Source organism: Mytilus edulis, chromosome 5 (assembly GCF_963676685.1).
Source record: "Mytilus edulis chromosome 5, xbMytEdul2.2, whole genome shotgun sequence".
NCBI classification, from domain to species: domain Eukaryota; kingdom Metazoa; phylum Mollusca; class Bivalvia; order Mytilida; family Mytilidae; genus Mytilus; species Mytilus edulis.
In genome coordinates, this window is record NC_092348.1 from 4,427,809 (window position 1) to 4,448,176 (window position 20,368).

General features: G+C 34.3%; 1 protein-coding gene across 1 annotated transcript; it reads left to right on the forward strand.

The window, feature by feature from the left end:
- The first annotated feature begins 11,977 nt into the window (after positions 1–11,977).
- LOC139522799 (protein phosphatase 1 regulatory subunit 3E-like) lies at positions 11,978–19,887 on the forward strand. Its single transcript, XM_071316362.1, has one exon. The coding sequence runs from the start codon at positions 12,298–12,300 to the stop codon at positions 13,651–13,653; it is 1,356 nt and encodes a 451-aa protein (XP_071172463.1). The 5' UTR covers positions 11,978–12,297; the 3' UTR covers positions 13,654–19,887.
- The last annotated feature ends 481 nt before the right edge of the window (positions 19,888–20,368 follow it).

The window sequence follows — 20,368 nt, forward strand, 5'->3', positions numbered from 1 at the left end:
TATGTGCTTATGTCATTTGGTCAAGTATTACATGTAAAAATAATAAAAAAAAAAAAAAAAAAAAAAAAAAAAAATCGTTTTTCAATGTTCTGTGCTAACTAGTTCAATTTTCCATGCATATTTCCCTGTGCGAACTGAGGCTAAGATTTGTATGGACAATGATCATACTCTATTAAAAATAGTTAATTTTGAAATCTTTCTGCTCATTCTGTGTATGACGTATGCTGTGGTATTTATATTACTAAGTCTCTAAGTATTTTTATGGTAAATTGAAATGTTGGCAGACAAAATATATGTGTTCATGAATACCATGCAGATGATTGGGGGTCAAAGGTCAAACATATAAATACAAACTTTGGTCCTATTATATTTCTACCATCTATATATTTCAAATAAAACATGCTTTTTGTGTATTTATTTTACTTTAAAAAAAATCCCACAGAGTCCCTATACTCCCATGTCTTTCTCTTTGTTCGGAAAACCATCTTGATCTTAAAATGTAGAAAGATGTCCAACTGGTGAAAACACTGTAACGTACATATACTTACTTTATAAGACGGATCTGTTTAGATATCAAAATTGAGACAGCGAGCGGCTTAGCTTAGATTAGCCAACGGATCTATTTATTACAATTGTTACAGTGTCCGGTATGTCACGTTAAATCTTACGGATATGAATTATGCGAATGTCTGTCAGTAAATAAACTCATCATAGATACCTGGACTAAATTTTGTATATAATTATATTCAGTACAACTTGAGACCTGCTGCAGTTTATGTACTCTTAAAAAATGAGGAGGTTATTGGAGTCACAGAGATTCCTTTGCACTGTTATGGTTGTACTTACAGTTTCACTTTTCGCAGTATTTTGCTTTCAAAATTTAAAAGATCATATGGCAGCTGGAATCAATAGACGTTTCCCACCACAAGACATTTCGGTAAATCGTGAAGAAGAATCACGTCCACAGACTCGCGAAGAAAATCCTCTCATATCTTACACAGAGAACGACAACAAGCAGGTACCGACTCATCGAGATTCAAAACTAGGTCAGACGTGTGAAAACGAGGACGATTTTGAACAGTGGATTTGTGAGAATGAACATGATTTCGACCGCTTGTCTAAACGTTTAGCCAAAACTAAAGTCACAGGGCATGTTTTTATGAGGGACAGTGTTACCTTAGAGTTGACCAAAAAACCTCAACTTAGAGCGGTGTATGAATATATCCAACAGAATATGAAACATGCCTCTAGATTTTGTGAAACGGGATTTAACGGCGGACATTCGTCAATGATGTGGGCAAAACTGTTCCTGGGAAAAATTGAGATAATATCATTTGACATGTGCAATAACAATGGAGGTTGTGATATAGGTCTTGAGGAAATCCATAGGCTTTATCCTGACATTAAACACACTCTGATAAGAGGGGACTCGACCATCAATCTCCCGAATTATACAAAGGAAAACCCGAACATCAAATGTGATTTTATTTTCGTTGATGGTGGACACAGTGGTGACGTGCCTGAAAAAGATCTATATAACTTTAAGCCAATGGCCAAGGACAACCATATCGTGGTTATGGATGATTGTGTGTGGAATCTTACTAACAGTGATTATACAAACTGGATTGGTAAAGCTATAAACAAGGGCGTGGAGGACAAACTGATATGTCCCGTCACATGTAAACCTATGTATCTACCTAAGATGAAACGAAATCACTCAACTTGTTTCCATAAATATTGTAAATAAATCACTGCTCATCAATTTAATGTGAATAGATTTGATAAAAAATGTTTTAGTACTGCAAACGTTCTTACTTTGTACTAGTTTTTTCGTACTAGACATCGCCTTTTCAAGAAATTACCGATGAGTAAGGTCGAACTGTTCACTTTAGGAATAAGAAAAAGTTCGAATGTCTATAATGCCGGGTTTTATGTTACGTTTGGGCATATGACTGTATGGGTAGAGACAGGAGCAGATATAAGCTAGTCCCTCTTGTTTAAAGTGGCATAAAAACAAATCTTGGCACCAGGTCTCCATTATAGACGCTCACATGAAATATCGTACCAAAATCTCTTAAGACAACTTAATTACTACTATACTGGGTGTGTTTAACGTCATTGACTACCGTAGTACGTTCTCACACGGACAAATTAATATACATATCTATTTTTTTACTCTTTCTGTCTTCTCTGTCATACACTTACTCAAAAATCACACACACTCACTCAAAAAGACATATATGATTAAAAAAATTCCTTATAATGTTCATAAAACAGCTGATTGTTAAAAGTATATCGGGATTGTCCATCTTATGAATACATTAAAACAATTGACAAGTAATAACCTTTATTTTACGTTTAAACTGTTTTACTTTTCCGTTTTGTGGAGGAAGTGGCCCTTTCGTATTTCTTAATGGTCTATTTGTCTTAGTTTCTAACTGGTCCGATTTGTCTTAAAAGTGGTCCGTTTTGTCTTGGGTCCGATGTTTCGTGTATGCATCTATATAGGAGACCTGGGACAAAGATTTATTTCTATGCATCTTAAAACAAGTGGGACGAGCTTATATGTGCTCCCGCTCTAACAATGCAGTCATACAGTTTCAAAACACAACATTCGATTAAACCCAGAGTAGATATTTTGCCGGTGTTACTGGGTCAATATATCGCTCATATAAGTGGTCCTTGGGTGGTCCCCTTCCAAAATTGTGTCCGATAGCCACGCCCTCATCCAAGATGGCCCCCAGGCTAAAAATAGAAAAAAGGGGGGATGAAATTTTTAAAAATCTTCTCCTCTGGAGTCGCTCAGCCAAATTGAACCAAACTTTTGTGGAATGGTCCCTGGGTGGTCCCATTTCAAAATTGTGTCCGATAGCCGTAATCTCTATCCAAGATGGCCGCCATGCTAAAAATAGAAAAAGGGGGGATGAAATTTTGAACATCTTTGCCCCTGAAACCGCTTAGCCAATTAAGACCAAATTTTTGTGGAATGGTCCTTTGGTGACCCCTTTGTGTCCGATAGCCGGAACCTCCATCCAAGATGGCCGTCAGGCTAAAAATAGAAAAAGGGGGGTTGAGATTTAAAAAATCTTCTTCTCTGACACGGTTCAGCCAATTTGGACCAAACTTTGATGGAACGGTTCTTGAGTGATCCCCTGTCAAAATTGTGTCTGATTGCCACGACCTGCAACTAAGATGGCTACATTTGCGGAACTTAGTTTAACATAGGACTCCATGGGAATTCATTAAAAAAATCTTCTGTTTTCTGGAACTACTTGCCCAATAAGGACCAAACTTAGTGGAATTATCATTGGATGGTTGCCTTTCAGAATTTTATTTAATGAACCCACCTGCCGTCGTTTAACATAGGTCCCTATGGCAAATTCATTTCAAAATCTCTAGTCTAGAACTGTTTGCTCAAGCCGAACTTAATTTAACAATATCCTATCTGCTGCAAATGAGTATCCTTCTTTTCTTGAGCTATTGGAAGCAAAAGCAGGTTAATGGTTGAAAAGTTTCTTTATGTTTTGCAACTGTGTCATCCAGGTGAGCAATTACAGGCTCCTGGGAGCCTCTTGTTTTCTTTCATAACTAAGGAGCTTAAAAGACCGCAGATTAATTAAGCAGCCAAATAATAATTTTTTGGCTGGTACCACCGCTTACGACATATTACACCACTGACAAGAGAACGTATTCTATCTGTTATTTCAAACGAATATGTCCTTTGTAGATAAATTCTATACAATTTTCGAAAACCACATCTGTTAAGTTTTTCACCAACAAATACATGTAACTACAGAGTCTACGCGTGTTTTACTGACAAATGCTGTTACACAACTGACTTTAAAATTGTTTCACCAGTAATACACATTGCTCATAGTGGCAATGATAGTTGTTTATTAACTAATGTTATTCCATTTGGTTTGGCCATGGGGTTTCAGAGAGTTTGTTAAAGAATAAGCTAGTCAATTAGAAAGTTATGATCATCAATGGCAGCTATGTTTTGTCTGATCAGGACAAAATAAACAATATTCATTATCAAATGACCTTGCATAGAAGCTTCCTGTCAAATTTCATTATATTTGGCCATGCAGTATCGGAGGAAAATATTTTTTCATGTATCAGTCAATAAGAAAAAAGAATTGTCCATGGTGGCCCTGTTTTTGTCCGAATGGGACGAAATAAACAGACTTTATAAAAGCCTTGAATATTTTTTCCTGTCAAGTTATGTGCCAACTGGCCATGCGGTTTTTATTGAAGATTTATCTAGGTATCAGCCTATCAGAAATAAGTATCTGCCATGAGAGCCATGTTTTTTTCCGATAGAAACGAAATGAATAAATTTTCTGGGAAACCTTGCATACATTTATGCTTCCTGTCAAATTTTATTCTGTTTGACGGCAATTTCTGGCCGTAACAATATCAACCTACTATAAACTGTAAAGACGATCAGTAATTCAAGACTTTCAGTTTGAGGTCAATGTCGGGTCATGATTGAATGTAACCTTGATCTACAAAGTGTTCTATGACCTTGACCTTGTGATGTTTGAAAGGTCAAGTAGTCTTGAGTTGAATGGTGGTAGTCCCATGTCTCTGTGACTTCCTGTTCTCAAGTTTGGTATTTCATCATATATTTGATGATTCATTGTGACCTTGATGAACTTTGGAATTGTCCCAAAACTTTTTCTACAATGTTGTGCTTTAACTGCAGATCATTTATTATTTAACAGATGTGAGATATCTATTGTCGTTTTAAAGATAATACAGTTTGAAATTTTGCGAGCGGAGGCATGTATTTCTGAATCAACAACAGTTGACCACTTAAAACGTTTTAGAAATTGAAGAGGTTAACATAGTTATATGTTTGACCAAATACCAAAAACATTCCATGGACATAAACACCAAAAAAATCAATTTGAAATTTTCAAGTTTTGCATTGACTTTGTAAGTTTCATAACTTCTATTCATATAGTTGATATTGCATCATTTTTTACACTTTGTCAAATGGGGTCATCTGATATATCAAACTGAAGGTCTTAATAAACTCTACTTAAAAATGAAAATCTTAAACCCCTTTTTCATCCGTGGGGTAAGGGTGGGGTCGTTTAGTGCAAAACATTCAAATTTCTCGGATGGATAGGTTGTCGCATATCAAATGAAAGAACAGAAAGGGTACATTTCAAATTTCAATTTGACGTCCCCCAAAAATTGATTGGGTGTGGTGATTTAGTGCAAACAATAAATTTTCTTTTAAGATAGGGTTGTTGTATATCAAATGAAAGGTCATGATGTGAACATTTGAAATATCAAATTCCTGACCTCCAAAAATTAGTTGGATTATTAAGTGCAAAATTAAACTTTCTAGAATATGGCGTTGTCGCATATCAAATGAAATAGCATCAAGTCTATGTTACATATATCATACTTCCGATCTCAAATAATGTAGGCGGGGGAGGTCATTTAGTGTAAAAAGCGGAAAGTTTCAGAAGGTATGCTTGTCGTATATCAAACGAAAGTCGTACAAAGTACATTTCGAAAACATCACTTTTATAGGAAAGATCTTTCAATTGTTTAACAAACAACTGAAATACTAGTTCTTAATGTGTTTCTATATGAAAGTTTAAAACTTTTCATCATTTTATGAATTCTGTTTATTGTTTATGGATAATTTAAAGCTTAAGTGGGCTGGCGGGTATACATTTTTTTTTTAAATATAGGATTTGGCTATTTTTTTCTATAAATAAACCAATATTTCATAATGAATACATGCACTATAAATCTTGTTTGATATGAATAAATAGCTGTTGTTTTGTCAGTGATACAAAAAGAGGGAGGGGGCGGGCGAAAGATACCAGAGGGGCATTCATACTCATTAATCGAAAATAAACTGACAACGCCATGGCTAAAAAAGGAAAAGACAAATAGACAAACAATAGTATACACAAAACACATCATAGAAAAATAAAGACTGAGCATCACGAACCTCAACAAAATATAGGGGTAACCATAGGTGCTCCGGAAGGGTAAGCAGATCCTGTACCACATGTGACACTTGTCGTATTGCTCATGTTAGTACAAACCCGGTAAATAGTCAAATGAGGTTTGTCACATCTTTGAAAAGGGAAACGACGGGATGTATCAGTACTGAGTCACCGACAGCTAGCTCAAAGCACCATGACAACTAAATCAATGCCCTCAATGCTCTTCAACTTCGTACTTTATTTAGACTTTCTAACATTTTTTTATTCGAGCGTCACTTACAGGGGCGGATCCAGCCATTTTAAAAAGGGGGGTTCCTAACCCAGGACAAAGGGGGGGGGGGGTTCCAATCACATGTTCCCATTCAAATACATTGATCGTCCAAAAAAAGGGGGGTTCCAACCCCCGGAACCCCCCCCCCCCTCTGGATCCGCACCTGTCTGATGAGTCTTTTGTAGACGACACGCGCGTCTGTCGTAAATATAAAATTTCAATCTTGGTATCTATGCAGTGTCCCTTTAATAAAAATATCAACTATTAAAGATGTTGTAAAATCTTCCCGAGTGTAAATTTTATTTCTTATAACATTTGAATTTTACATCTACTTGGTGTGTGTACTCAAGTCTGAAAATAATTTGAATTTATGAAAGGATCTTACGTAATAATGATATATGTTTGTCTAAATATTCATCCATTACAAAAACTCCTGGTAACCATGAAACATTCAATAACATTGTAACATTTCTACTGTTTGGTGTCCTTTTAATTCAGTTGTTTTAAACTATTACGAACTATAAGACTTGTATTTGGCCTCATTTTTTTCTTTCTTTCATATACCTATGGATATATTTACAGTTTATAAGTTGTGTAAAAGAGACAACAACCCGACCAAAGAGCAGAAAACAGCCGAAGCCCATCAATGGTTCGTCGACACAGCAAGAAAATCCCGGACACAGAGGCGGGTTTCAGCTGGTCCCCACAAACTGTCAACAAATACATGTGTAAAAGGACAATAAAAATGGACGTCACACTAAACTCCAAATCTTAGTATCACAAAATATATGTATTCATAACTTTTCTTCTTTTTTTTAATCAAACAAGTCGAATGTATGCCAAAGTAAAATCTAACAAGAGTGCACACGCTGAAATGTCTCGCCTTCTATATTAATCATTGATATTATGTTGATAGTCCTAAGTATAAAGCTAAGCTTTATTACAACTGTCACATAAACTTAACATTAACCAAGATAACTAAACAAAGACTAATGAACCTTGAAAGAGAGGTCCAGGTCAGATGAACCATGCCAGGCAGACAGGTACAGCTAACAATGCTTCTATACAACATATATAGTTGACACATTACTTATAGTTTAAGAAAAACACAAAAACTTAACACTGTGCAGTGAACCGTGAAAATGAGGTCACGGTTAAATAAAACCTGCTCGACTGACATAAAGATCATAAAATATTTCCATACACCAAATATCACTGTGCTTAAACGGCTGTGGGTAACTTAAGTTACCCACAGCCCAAGATGGCGGACTCTAAACTCGTTGATATTTAATTCATACAAAATGTACCTTTTGCGACTTTTTCATGCAGAATGTAAATATTTATAGGATTATTGAATAAAAAAATGACTAACAATTACCATAAATTTGTTAATATAGAGTTCACTAAAGCGCAAGGTCAACTTTAAAAAATGCATAAGATGTCCGTAACTTTTTGTTCGAAACTAAGCAGACTGTCCGTAACTTTATTTTTAGATGTGGGTAACTTTTGATTTAAAATTTTAAGAATTATAATTATTTCAACAATTAGAAGACAATTAACTTCATATTTGTAACCTTCGCGACCGTTTATACTATTCATTCACCACAAAATGTGATTTTATTAACGCATCATACTTACACCACAGAAGTTTTATGTGGGGTTTGTGGTACTCCATCCTGGTTATGGTTTGAACTTTTATTTACTGATGTGCGTCTTATCGACGTTTTTCACTCGTCAGACCAAGGCTTTTCCATACTCTTTAATGTTTTGAGTTTAATTATATGTTTGCGGTTTACCTTCACCTCTGTTTCTTTCTATGTGTATTTTGATGAATACTCTTTGACGCGACTTGGTATTTATACATCCCACCAGTTAGTTATAGTGTTATGATTTTTTGAATATGTTTCCTAGTATGTTTTTTTTTTCTCTCTTTGTATGTTATCAGGGGTTGTTAGACTATTAAATTACCCTGTTGTCCTACGTAGTTATTTATATTTTTATATACTATGTCGAATTGTTACACTATGTTGACTGCTCTTTTCCTTTTATTCACAACGGTCACTGACTTTTACCTATTGTGTCTTTTAGTTTTATTCAGTTTAATGAGATTTAATGCAACTTGCATACAAATGAAATATGCAGCTAGCTGTAAAACTAGGTTTATTCATTTATACAAAATGTCCTTTTTTAAAGTTTTCCCATTTACTGCAAACCTTGGCCAGGGTGCCGCAATATCACCGTGCGCAACGTCCCAGTGTGTCCAGATTGACACCCCCTTTATTTTACTGTCAATGCTGATGGGATTTGTTTTTGTGGGGATGAGAGAAAAGTGTTTTTAGCTTTTTCAAAAAGACGGAAAAAAGTTTGTGCACTTAAGTCTCTTATAGTCTATCCACTGCATGCCTGGGAAATTTGGGTTCCCCTCCAAAATCCCAGATTCACGCTACCCTTGTCGTTGCTGGCAGAAAATCAGTAAGTGTATACATGCTACATGTATGTGTAAAAAATACTTGTGTTGTCTACTTGTTCAAAAATAAAAACGAACAATGATGTAACAACAGTTTATCTGCTATGATCGGAAACAACCCTCCGAACTAGGCGATTCGGGTACCCCGACGTTATACAAAATGAGACCCGAGTTTTGCGGATTTATCGTGATTTTTTTCATATTTTTCCCAATTTTGTCTTCCATCGATACAATGAATTATATCATACTAGACATCTACTTCGTTTTGTGAATATGTATTCGATTCAATCTCTATCATCAGTTTAAACATTACATCCGCGTCTGTCGATTCTTTGAAAGTTACGGACATCTCTATTGGTATGATGAAAAAAGTTACGGACAAGTTGTTTTGAAGTTACGGACAGCCTAAGTGTTTTTTAAAATCGTGCTGTGATCGTTTATTTTGTAGAATTTAATCACCTTTCCAGTTTACAAACGATTAATACAACTTTTAAATTCAGTTGTTTAATTGATGCATTCGTGGTATTGTTATTCTATAGAAGAAAAGTATCGAACCGACGCAAGGCGGCTCCATCTTGGGCTGTGGGTAACTTAAGTTACCCACAGCCGTTTAAGCACAGTGAAATATAGTTGACTTATGGCATATAGCATTAGATAAAAAGACCAAAACTCAAAAACTTAACTTTGACCACTGAACCATGAAAATGAGGTCAAGGTCACATGACATCTGCCCGCTAGACATGTACACTTAACAATCTTTCCATACAACAAATATAGTAGACCTATTGCATATGGTATGAGAAAAACAGACCAAAACACAAAAAATTAACTATAACCACTGAACCATGAAAATGAGGTCAAGGTCAGATGACACCTGCCAGTTGGACATGTACACCTTACAGTCCTTCCATACACCGAATATATTAGCCCTATTGATTATTGTATCTGAGATATGGACTTGACCACCAAAACTTAACCTTGTTCACTGATCCATGAAATGAGGTCGAGGTCAAGTGAAAACTGTCTGACAGACACGAGGACCTTGCAAGGTACGCACATATCAAATACAGTTATCCTATTACTTATAATAAGAGAGAATTAAATTTGAACTTTTTTTTCAAGTGGTCACTGAACCATGAAAATGAGGTCAAGGACATTGGACATGTGACTGACGGAAACTTCGTAACATGAAGCATCTATATACAAAGTATGAAGCATCCAGGTCTTCCACCTTCTAAAATATAAAGCTTTTAAGAAGTGAGCTAACGCCGCCGCCGTAGCCGCCGTAGCCGCCGCCGCCTCCGGATCACTATCCCTATGTCGAGCTTTCTGCAACAAAAGTTGCAAGCTCGACAAAAACATTCGGATAATTGAAATAGAGGTCTAATTTAAGTTCATCATGGGATTTATATTTTTTTAAAACTTTAAGAAAATTCTATCGGGCGGTCCAGGTGCAGTATAGTGAAATTAGTGTGAGACAGAAGACAAAAAGGACGGACACCTATCTCCTTCACTTGTTGATATGAAACCATGCTGTCATCAATTAATTCCATGCTATACTTTCAAGATATGATCGTGTGAAATGTGCAAAACGTATTGAACTGAATTTCGCTGAAGAAAAAATAACTTAAAAAAATAGCTATGCTTAAAAGAACATCTTTTTAAAGCGTCACTTTTCAGATGCTTTTTTGTTTTTTTTTGTTGTTTTTTTTTTTGTTGTTGTCTAAATTGTAAGTGGCCGTATTTTTGTTTTAGTCTCAAATTTTATATATGTTATGTTTCACCATCGAATAAAGCATGCATACGTTTAAATATTACGACTGAAAACAAGTGCGGTCACTTCCATTTTAATCTTTTTTTAAACGTCAAAAAATTGCAAAAAAGCTTTAATGTCTTTAATTATAAAGATGAATATAAAAAATAAATTATGCTATGATTCCCAATGAGAACTCTCCGCAAGAGACCAAAATGACACAGAAATTAACAACTCATTTCACCTGAATTAATAATATTATAATATAAATATAGGAATGGAAATTATATAAAAACTAGACAAAGTGATGCTCGCACTCCCCTCGAAGTAACTGTATTATAACAAAGTCAATGTAGGACTTTCTTTAAAATAGTATTGTGTCTGGGATATACAATTGATGCCCCGGCATACATGTATGTAAGGTGTTATTAACTATAACCGCGTATACCCCAAAAATGACAAAGTTCAACTATTCACAAACTAGCTAATATTAATAATAAAAAAATCAAAACCCTGACCACATGGACACCTTCAATATATGTACAAACAGCGCAGCAGAAGTAAAACTTTCAAGCATTCAAACTGTAAGGGGAGTTGCATGGAAACGTTCCTCTTTCGCAAGTAAATACTCAAAAAAATGACAAAGTTCAACTATCTCCCAAAAGAAAACCCTGACCACATGCACAACTTCAATATATGTCGGACAACCGGCAAAATGAAAACTTCCTAGGATTAAAACTGTAGGAGATATCTGGAAACGCTCCTCTTATGCAAGTAAATACTCCAAAAAATGACAAAAATTCAACTATCTTCCATAAGGGCAAATATTAATAAAAATCGAAATCATGACCACATGTACAAATTCAATATATGGAAATGTTTAATGAACAAACAGACAGCAAAGTGCAAATTCTCCCTAGGATTCAAACTCTATATAGTAGGAGTTATGCGGAATAACTATATACCAATAATCGGACGGACGGACGGAGGGACAGGGGTAAAACAATATGCGCCCAAACTTACAGTAGTGGGGGAGGGGGGCATACAAATAAACAACTATAAAACACAGTCTTCCACAATGATATTAGTACTTGATTCATGCGCAGTGTAATGTCGAAATCACTTTCATATTTATTTAATAAATTTAAAAGTATTTTTCTTCCGAATGAATAACAAAAATATACTTTTAACAAATTTCTGAAATGCTAATAAAAAAGGTTCTTACCGGATTACTCCTTTGCAAAAGTATTATTTTCTCTTGAGGGAATTGTAATCAATAAATCGCCGACAAAATATTAGCCAAATTGTAATCGATGTCACGTATTTGATGACTTGAATTATTTTCAAAATTTATTTAAAGATACCATCTCAGAATAGTTATCAGTTTTTTTCAAACGCACAAAAACAAAAACGTACTTCCGATTTTGAGGATATTTCCCGCGTATATGTCATTTATTTATAGTCAATAGGTCATGTGATATATATTTTCTTTCATTTTTATCACGTGATTCATAGCAAAAATTAATAAAATCACTGTTATTCTGGTGTGCAGTTATTAGTGTTTGATAAATTCCGATTAAAATCTCACAAATATGCAAAAAAATGTCCGTTACACTCCGTAATACCGCTGAAGGTGTGCAATATGTGCTGAATTACGCAGTCAAAACACCGGTAATGGCCTTGTCCTTGAACAATCTATGACCTATGAAAAAGAAAGAAGCCGGTTTATAAATATACATAACGTACACTGACAGGATTATATTTAAATTTCATATAATGATTTTTGATTAAGTAAATCAATGTAAACAAGAAGACTGTTTATTGTAGCATGCAAACATATGAAGATGTGCAAGAGGAAATTAATTACGAAGAGCCTGACTTTAAGTTATTTTTACCACGGAATTTATCATACGGAGAAGAGAGCTTTCTTGACAATTATTCTGTGTCTGCCGATTTCGTAACAAGGCGCAGTAGTACACCTGAGAGATCGTCTACATTTGCCAGCAAGACTAAGATCGTTTATAAAATTATAAAAGACACAATGTCAGGATTTAGAGATTGTGTGACAATGAATGGCGGAACAGATTTCGACGAGGAAGCAGACGACCCATTACCAGGTAAACATACATTTTTTAAAGAAAAAGAAATTTCTATTCATTCAAATGATTCTGATTTTTGTGAAGAAGGAGTATTTGTTAATTTGAATGATGATTTGGACGAGGATTCATTGAACGGTAAATTAAATGACAGCGATGAATGTGACGACGATTCGATCAATAGTCCGGTTGATGATGCTGACAACCTTGGCGAAGGGCATCAGGAGGTTCAAGTGGGGAATTCGGATTTAAAAACAATGCAATCTAGTCTTTTATGTTCAAAAGCAAAAAAACTTGATGGAACATGTATACCTCACTTAAAAATTGAAGACAAACCATTCAAATCAGAAAATGTGTTGGATTTTGGTTCTCAAAAATCTATTACTGAATTATTGAAAGAAGATGAACCGGTTGAATACGAAGAGTCTGAATTTAATTTTTGCAAATCAGAACTAAGGAAATCTTCGTCTTTGAAAAGTCAGAAAACTCCGCCTGGCACACCAAGCAGAAAGAAAATGGTACGATTTGCAGATGCAATGGGATTAGATCTGGAGGATGTCAGACATGTACTCAACTTGGAGGCTCCGCCGAAAATTCCGGCTTCAGCAATGTCTGATCTAAAAACGGGGCTTGATGAAGATCGACAAAGTATGGGAAGTAGATATTTAGGGGCTTGTTTCTCCCAACCTGGTGCACAAGATGACTTTATACAATCAGTAATGTCAAACAAAGTTCGATTAGAAAATGCTGTGATTACACAAATGACCATTACAGGTTTTGTGCGGGTAGCAAACATTGGATTTCACAAATCAGTGCGAATCAGATATACCACAAATAACTGGGCAACGTTTCATGATATTTCAGCTTCCTACGTTCAAAATTCATGTGATGGACCTACGGATAGATTTTCGTTCAGTATAGTTGCTCCAGATTTTCTAGGGGTTCATAATAAGCTCGAGTTCGCTGTTTCTTACACTACAAACGGTACTACGTACTGGGATAGTAATTCGGGTAATAACTATAGCTTTGAATGCTTTGCTAAAACTACACCAACAGAAAATGAAGATTCATGGTTACATTTTGTTTAGTTTAAAGGATTTCCGTTGATGTTATATAAATGTAAGTGTAGAAATCCTGAACAAGTTATATATATATGTGTACATATTTCCCGGATTATGTGCTAAACACATGTAGGGAAATGTGTGTATAATATCAGTATGATTAATATGCATTTAAAAGGCTTTAAATTCGGTTGAAAAACCACAAACTTCCCTTTCTTTGTTTGCTTGAAATAGTTCGTGTTTTAAATCAAAGTTTTTTTATTTCCTTGTTCAAATTTATTGTACAACTGCACCCTTTGCCGAGTTCATAGATTACAAAAGTGGATCAACTACTAGTATTCCTTTAAAAAAAAATGATTCCAAGAAAAAATTAAAAATAAAACAATCATTGCTTTTCCTTAATACCTGTCTAGAATAAGATAAGATCTATAAAGTGTGGATGTTTACCTCTGTTAATGTTAGATATTTGTCGCAAAAGTTTTATTAAATGCTAATTTATTCAGGATTAAACATTTTCTACTATTAAAATCTGTAAATGACATTGAATGAACAAGAGAACGACCGGCGACATTTATTCTAAATAGATCCAAATTATAACTGGTATACATGTATTGGAGGTTTGCCATCAGTATTAACAAATGTCTCGTCTTCTCTGGGCTATCTTATATATCAGTATTCTTGATCAAATGACAAATTCTATATGAATTAAAATTGTTGTTGAGTAAATGTCATGCATAAGCTGACCAAAATATACAAGGGCATTATTCAATCATAAGTAACACAAGAAGTTTCCTCCACAGTAACAAGATATAAAGGGATGTGTTAGGGAGTCCTGAGGGGAGTCCATTCTACCCGAGTCCCTATTGACTGGAAATCTGTTAAAAGTGATGTTACATTTCAGAAAGTTGACCACTCTGGCACCAGCAAAATGTACTTGAGATGGTTTACATCTGATTTTTTTTTATCTTTATTATTCTGATTCGTATGTTGTATTGTATTATTGGATTCATACTTTTTGTCTTTTTTAAGATACATACAAAATAGTGATATTCAAAGTAGTGCTGCATTAATCCATAGGAACTTGGGGACAGTACAATTTTTTTGCCCTCCCCCTTTTTTTTTACAAATACGTTATTTTTCGTTTTCTATTAACTTGTATTTGCTATTTATTATCAATTCCAAGTGAACTATCCACAATCGATATATACTATATCAGTGACCGCTGTGGATAGTAAACATGGAATTGATAGTAAATAGCAAATACAAGTTATTTGTAGTATATATATATGTTCTTATGATACAGAAAAACTCAAAATAATTGAAATGATAGAAAACGAAAATTCAAGGATTTTTGAAAAAAATGAGAGGGCAAAAAAAATTGTCCTGTCCCTAAAGTACATATATGCATTAATCTGGTGTAGTATTTTGCTCCTTTTTACATATCAGCTATCACGTGTATCATGTCCGAAACCTGTTGCCTGCGTCATCATTTCCAAACTAAACGTATAGTATAGGCATAGGTTAATCCATGCTATAGTAGGCATAGGTAGCTCCATGCTAGCAAGCAATCACGTTTTCGTGAGACAATGCTCAGCCGTTTGAGGGTCTTGCTTTTTATTTACCTTTTTACTCTCAATATTAATCATATTATACTGTTTACAGTTATGGTAGTTCGAGCAAAAATCAAAAACATGATTTATTTCATGGGTGTTTTTTTAAGATGCGTTAACTATGCAAATGATTTTGGGGTGCTACCTAAAATTGGTATGTTATTATTGCACTTAAAACTACCTATATTTCGAAATGTAAGGCACCCAAATAGGCATATCAGACACATAAAACTACATACGATTTCGGTATGCAGGACACATAAAAGTGCATATAATTTCGGCATGTAAGACACTCAAAAGTTAATGTAATTTTGGCATGTAAGACACATAAAACTTTATGTAATTTTGGCATGTAAGTCACATATAAGTTCGTGTAATTTTGGCATGTACGATACATATAAGTTCGTGTAATTTTGGAATGCAAGTCACATATAAGTTCGTGTAATTTTGGCGTGTATTAAGACACATATAAGTTAATCTAGTTTTGAAGGCTTCCTTAAATACAACAATCCCACGCATAAAAAATTATTTCCCTAAATCCCCTCCTCCACAGATGACAACAGTTAGGATGCTTACTTAATTTGACATTAGTGTCAACTAAAGTAACTCAAGCGATTTTACACCAGCTGGGTAACTTAATCGATTTTACACCAGTCGGATAAATCTATCGATTTTACACCAGTTAATAGGTAACTTAACCGAGTTTACACCAGTATGATTTTACACTGTTAGGTAACTTAATCTTGTTTACACTAGTTACGTAACTCCATCGATTTTACGCCAGTAATATTTTACACCAGTTAGGTAACTAACGATTTGAGTCAAGTAACCTATTACACCAGTCAGCCGGTAACTCAATCGACTTTTGACCAGTTAATTAGTAACTATTACTTAATATATTTCACACCAGTAAGATTTTACACCACTTAATATATTTCACACCAGTAAGATTTTACACCAGTTAGGTAACTCGGTCAAATTTACACAGGAAAGATTTTACACCAGTTAAGTATCTCAAACGATTTGACACTAGATGTGCGATTAAGTCGTTATGTTATGCTATGATTGTCATGCACAAATGTAATCGATAGTATCGATATTGTTATTATAAATATCTTGGTAGTCCTAATGTCATGTTTCTTTACGTTAACTACCTCTTTATTTGGACTATATTTTCTTTTAAAACGTACTTCTGTGCATGTTTAAAATCATCAAGGCTGTTTTACTATAAAGAAGTATTTTCCTAGAGATTACACAGTAAAAAGTATAAAATGTAACTTTTAGATACGTGAACTTTCTTAATTGCACTTCTCTTATTTTAGCAATTAATTTAGATGTATTCCGACCTGAAATCCGCGGAGGCAACCGAATCCCAAGGAACACTTACTCTTTGTTTAGTGGTATCCGTAGGTATAATCTGTATCCAATTCCTATTAAGGATTATCCAAGATGTTACTAATCCACCGTGTTATGATGTCGTGAAATTGTTCCTCGGGAGTCGTATCGCTCCGCGGATTTCGTATCGTACAAAAATGAACCTGCTGTGGATGTGTTCATGGTGATATTTGTTATACCACTTTAGAGTTGATCGTGCCATTCAATTCCTTATTACAATGCAACGGTTTCCGTTTTTTTGAAACAGTGAAATCCATGCATAATATTTCAATAAACCCTCTGCATAATATCATATTGTTCTTATTTGTTCGCATTAGTACATTTTTAATTTAAGATGTTTTGCTTGCCAATTAGAAAAGTCACTCAAAAAAATAAGAGATGAGGCATTATGCGCTTCCGGCAAAGGTGTAAATATATTTTTAAACTGTCGACACAACGGTCGTTCAGGGTTTGTAAAAAAAAATTGTGTTATAAACTGTACTAGAAGTTGAATGCTTGTTATAAACTGTGCTAGAAGTTGAATGCTTGTTATAAACTGTTAGTGTTTATAAATCAATGTTATTGATCTGGTTTTTTTACATTTGTTATAGTGTTATTTATGTGTATATATTGAATGTAGGTAAACATTATTATATTTATTGAGTACTAGCTAGTATCAGCTTTAATCCCGAGAGAGAGATAAAACAAATCACATAGAACACTTACATTGAAACCAGGGAATAAGAATAAGAATAAGAATTTTATTAGTATAAAATCCAAACAATAGGATCATGGTTTCACTTAGATATATTTTTATTTCTTAATCAAAACTATGTATTTTACCAGTATGTAACCAAATTCAGTTGGTACCAATTTAAAACAACCCCCTTTTTAGGGTTGAAAGTTTGAGTGACACTTCGAAGTTTGCATTGACCAACCAGATATTTTAGAATAATCTGGTATTGGTCAAGAATATGGACATCGTAACAGAGTTGAAACATCCACTAGAGAATTCTAGACAGAATCAATTTTATATTTAGAGAAATCCTTAACTAGCTTTAAAACAACATTGTACACAAGTATTTATTTTAAAGGAATTTGTGAACTGAAATGGTATTGTAATTTCAGGGGTCGAAATAAGCGCTGGTCCGGTGGTCCGAGACCAGTAGAATTTTCGTCGGACCAGTAGACTTTGAAAGCTGGTGGTCCGGTGGACCAGTAGAGAATTGTCGAAAAAAATCACTGACTGCTTGGCAATTTCAATTCATTTTAAAATACTGCGAAATAAATTACCCGTATTGGGGGTGGGGGTTGGGTTATTATTTATATTAGTGTTTGTCGAATGAACGACATTTTTTAGGACCAGTAGATTTGGAGCCGGACCAGTAGATTTTTAGTCCACTGGTCCGGCTGGCCAGTACACAAAAAAGCTTAAATGCGACCCCTGAATTTGCTCCTTAAGTGTAATCTTTTAATTCTTAAATCGTCTTGAAATAATCAAAATATTGTTGTTTTTAAATCTTATTACCAATGGGAAATCCATTTAATTCTTCAATAGGACATTTAGGATCATTTCGGGTTAGTTAACCTTGGAACTTAAGTAGATGTGCGAAAAACTACGTTTTCGTTGATCTACATGCATTCTTTTTATTATGACTTTTTGCAGAAAGAAATGGATATGGTTAACTAACCCATGACACAAATTGACAAAAGCAAAAGTAATAGCTTGTTTATTATTTTGAATTATACTTTGGATGTTTAAGATAAATCTCACAAATGCTGTGCGATAAATAGGGACATTTGTAATATTGGGGAAAAGAAACCAACCCTGTGTCTTATAATTAAAAGTCCGTTACCATTTTCACTTACTCACACAGTTTTAGAGACCGGAAGGTTTTATAAAAAAAGAATCAGTTAAGCTGCAAATTTGTGCATTGCAAACGATCTTATCCCATAAGCATTTGTGATATTAAAGGTTTATAAACAGTTGTTGTTTAAAAAAAAAAGATTGGGGGGGGGGCAAATTTTCTACCATAATTTACATTCGGGCTATAAGTTTTTTTTTTCTTTCTTTAGAATATATTTCTACTACATGCTTATTTATATTAAGAAGTTGTGCAAAAAAAAAATAGTATTTTGGACTGTTTTTAAGGTTATCTTAATAAAAACTGATCATATACTCTAAACGTAAAATACAACTTGAATGTTCAACAAAATTTTGGCAAATCGTTTATTTATCCCAATCCATTCCATATTGTAAATATATACTTTAACATTGAACAGGGGGAACACCCCTTAAGGGGAATTCTTTGTCTTGGCGATTATCATTTGGCGGCAAAAGAGGAATAAGTATAATTTAGCTTTTTTTTTTGTTACTCCGTTAGTGAAGTCTTACTTAAAAACCTTATAGCCTTCATTTCACTACTAGTTAACCTTCATTGCGATGAGTTATCTGCCCATTTATTTACAGAAATGTGTTCCCCTCCGTTAAGCATACATTCTGTCTGTATTATAGGTTCTGTGCCAAGTCTAATTAATAAGGAATTTTTTGACCTTTGATAGTATATTAAGAAAAGTTCAACGTTCTATTATTCACAATGTTCGTTTTGCGATATTGTTTAAATTATATAAGTAGCTTTTGATATTAAAAATATAGTGCCCTGTAGAAACTTGTATCAGTAAACAATCGTTTGGTTTTCAAAAAGCATAAATTACATTGTCAATTCCAATTTATTCTCCATTTTTATACTCGCAGTAATATAAAAAAAAACACTTTCTTACCATTTATGGTGATCGCTAGAAAAACGAATTAGATTTTTTTCCTTGTTGAAAGTAACTAAATATTTGTTTCATATGTTCATCCGATACCCTTGTATCTTCTTGGAAAAAATACCTAACAGGAGCTGCAAAACCGATTATGCTAGAAATCCAAGATTTCACGCTTTAAAATAAAAAAAGTTTAGTTGGAAAAAAACATGTATCTGTCGATGGTCCGTTTTAGGTAATTTGGGGGTTCGGGAAATTCTGTTTAAGTGGTTGTTTATGATGAGACTTGAGTTATATGTTTTTAACCTTGATAGCGGAAGGTTAAATGATTGTTAATGTACGTGATGGAAGGATGAAAGGATGGTGTTTTAATGATTATAGTTGTGGTGCAATCAACGTATTACCACTGTAAAAATAGAATGTCTTGGCAGACGCATAGAGATGTTATTATATAAATTGTTTGTGATATTATATGTTATGAAGTTAACAATAAAATTGTTGCAAAATATGATTTCTGGTGTTTATTTCTCATATTTCCCAGAACTGACGTTTTAATGATCATACTTATTATGTGAATATATCATTTTATTCATGCCACTCATTTTTCCCTTTGAACCCGATGATGATTGTGCAGATTATTCTCCCGAATGTCTTGGTGGTTATTAGTGTGATTAAGTTGATTCCTATTGACGCATACCAATATCTCCCATTACTCGTACATATTGAACTGCTGATTTATTTATTTTTTGTGTTTGCCTTGAACAACACAACGGATGCCACTAGTAGAACATGACCCTGAGTAAACCCCTGGTTTAGTAGGATTGGGTTTACGTAGTATTATCAGATTATTACATGGCATTTTTCATATCGCATGTATTATCAGCCCTAGGTTCAATATAAGCCCAAGAGCCGCATGGCTCGAGGGCTGATAATACACGAGATATGAAAAATGACATGTTATGATCTTTTTAGGGACGACACCAAAAGTTCAA

Bases quoted from the DNA above. Each gene is read 5' to 3' on its own strand.
- LOC139522799 (XM_071316362.1), top strand. From the start codon at position 12,298: ATGCAAACATATGAAGATGTGCAAGAGGAAATTAATTACGAAGAGCCT.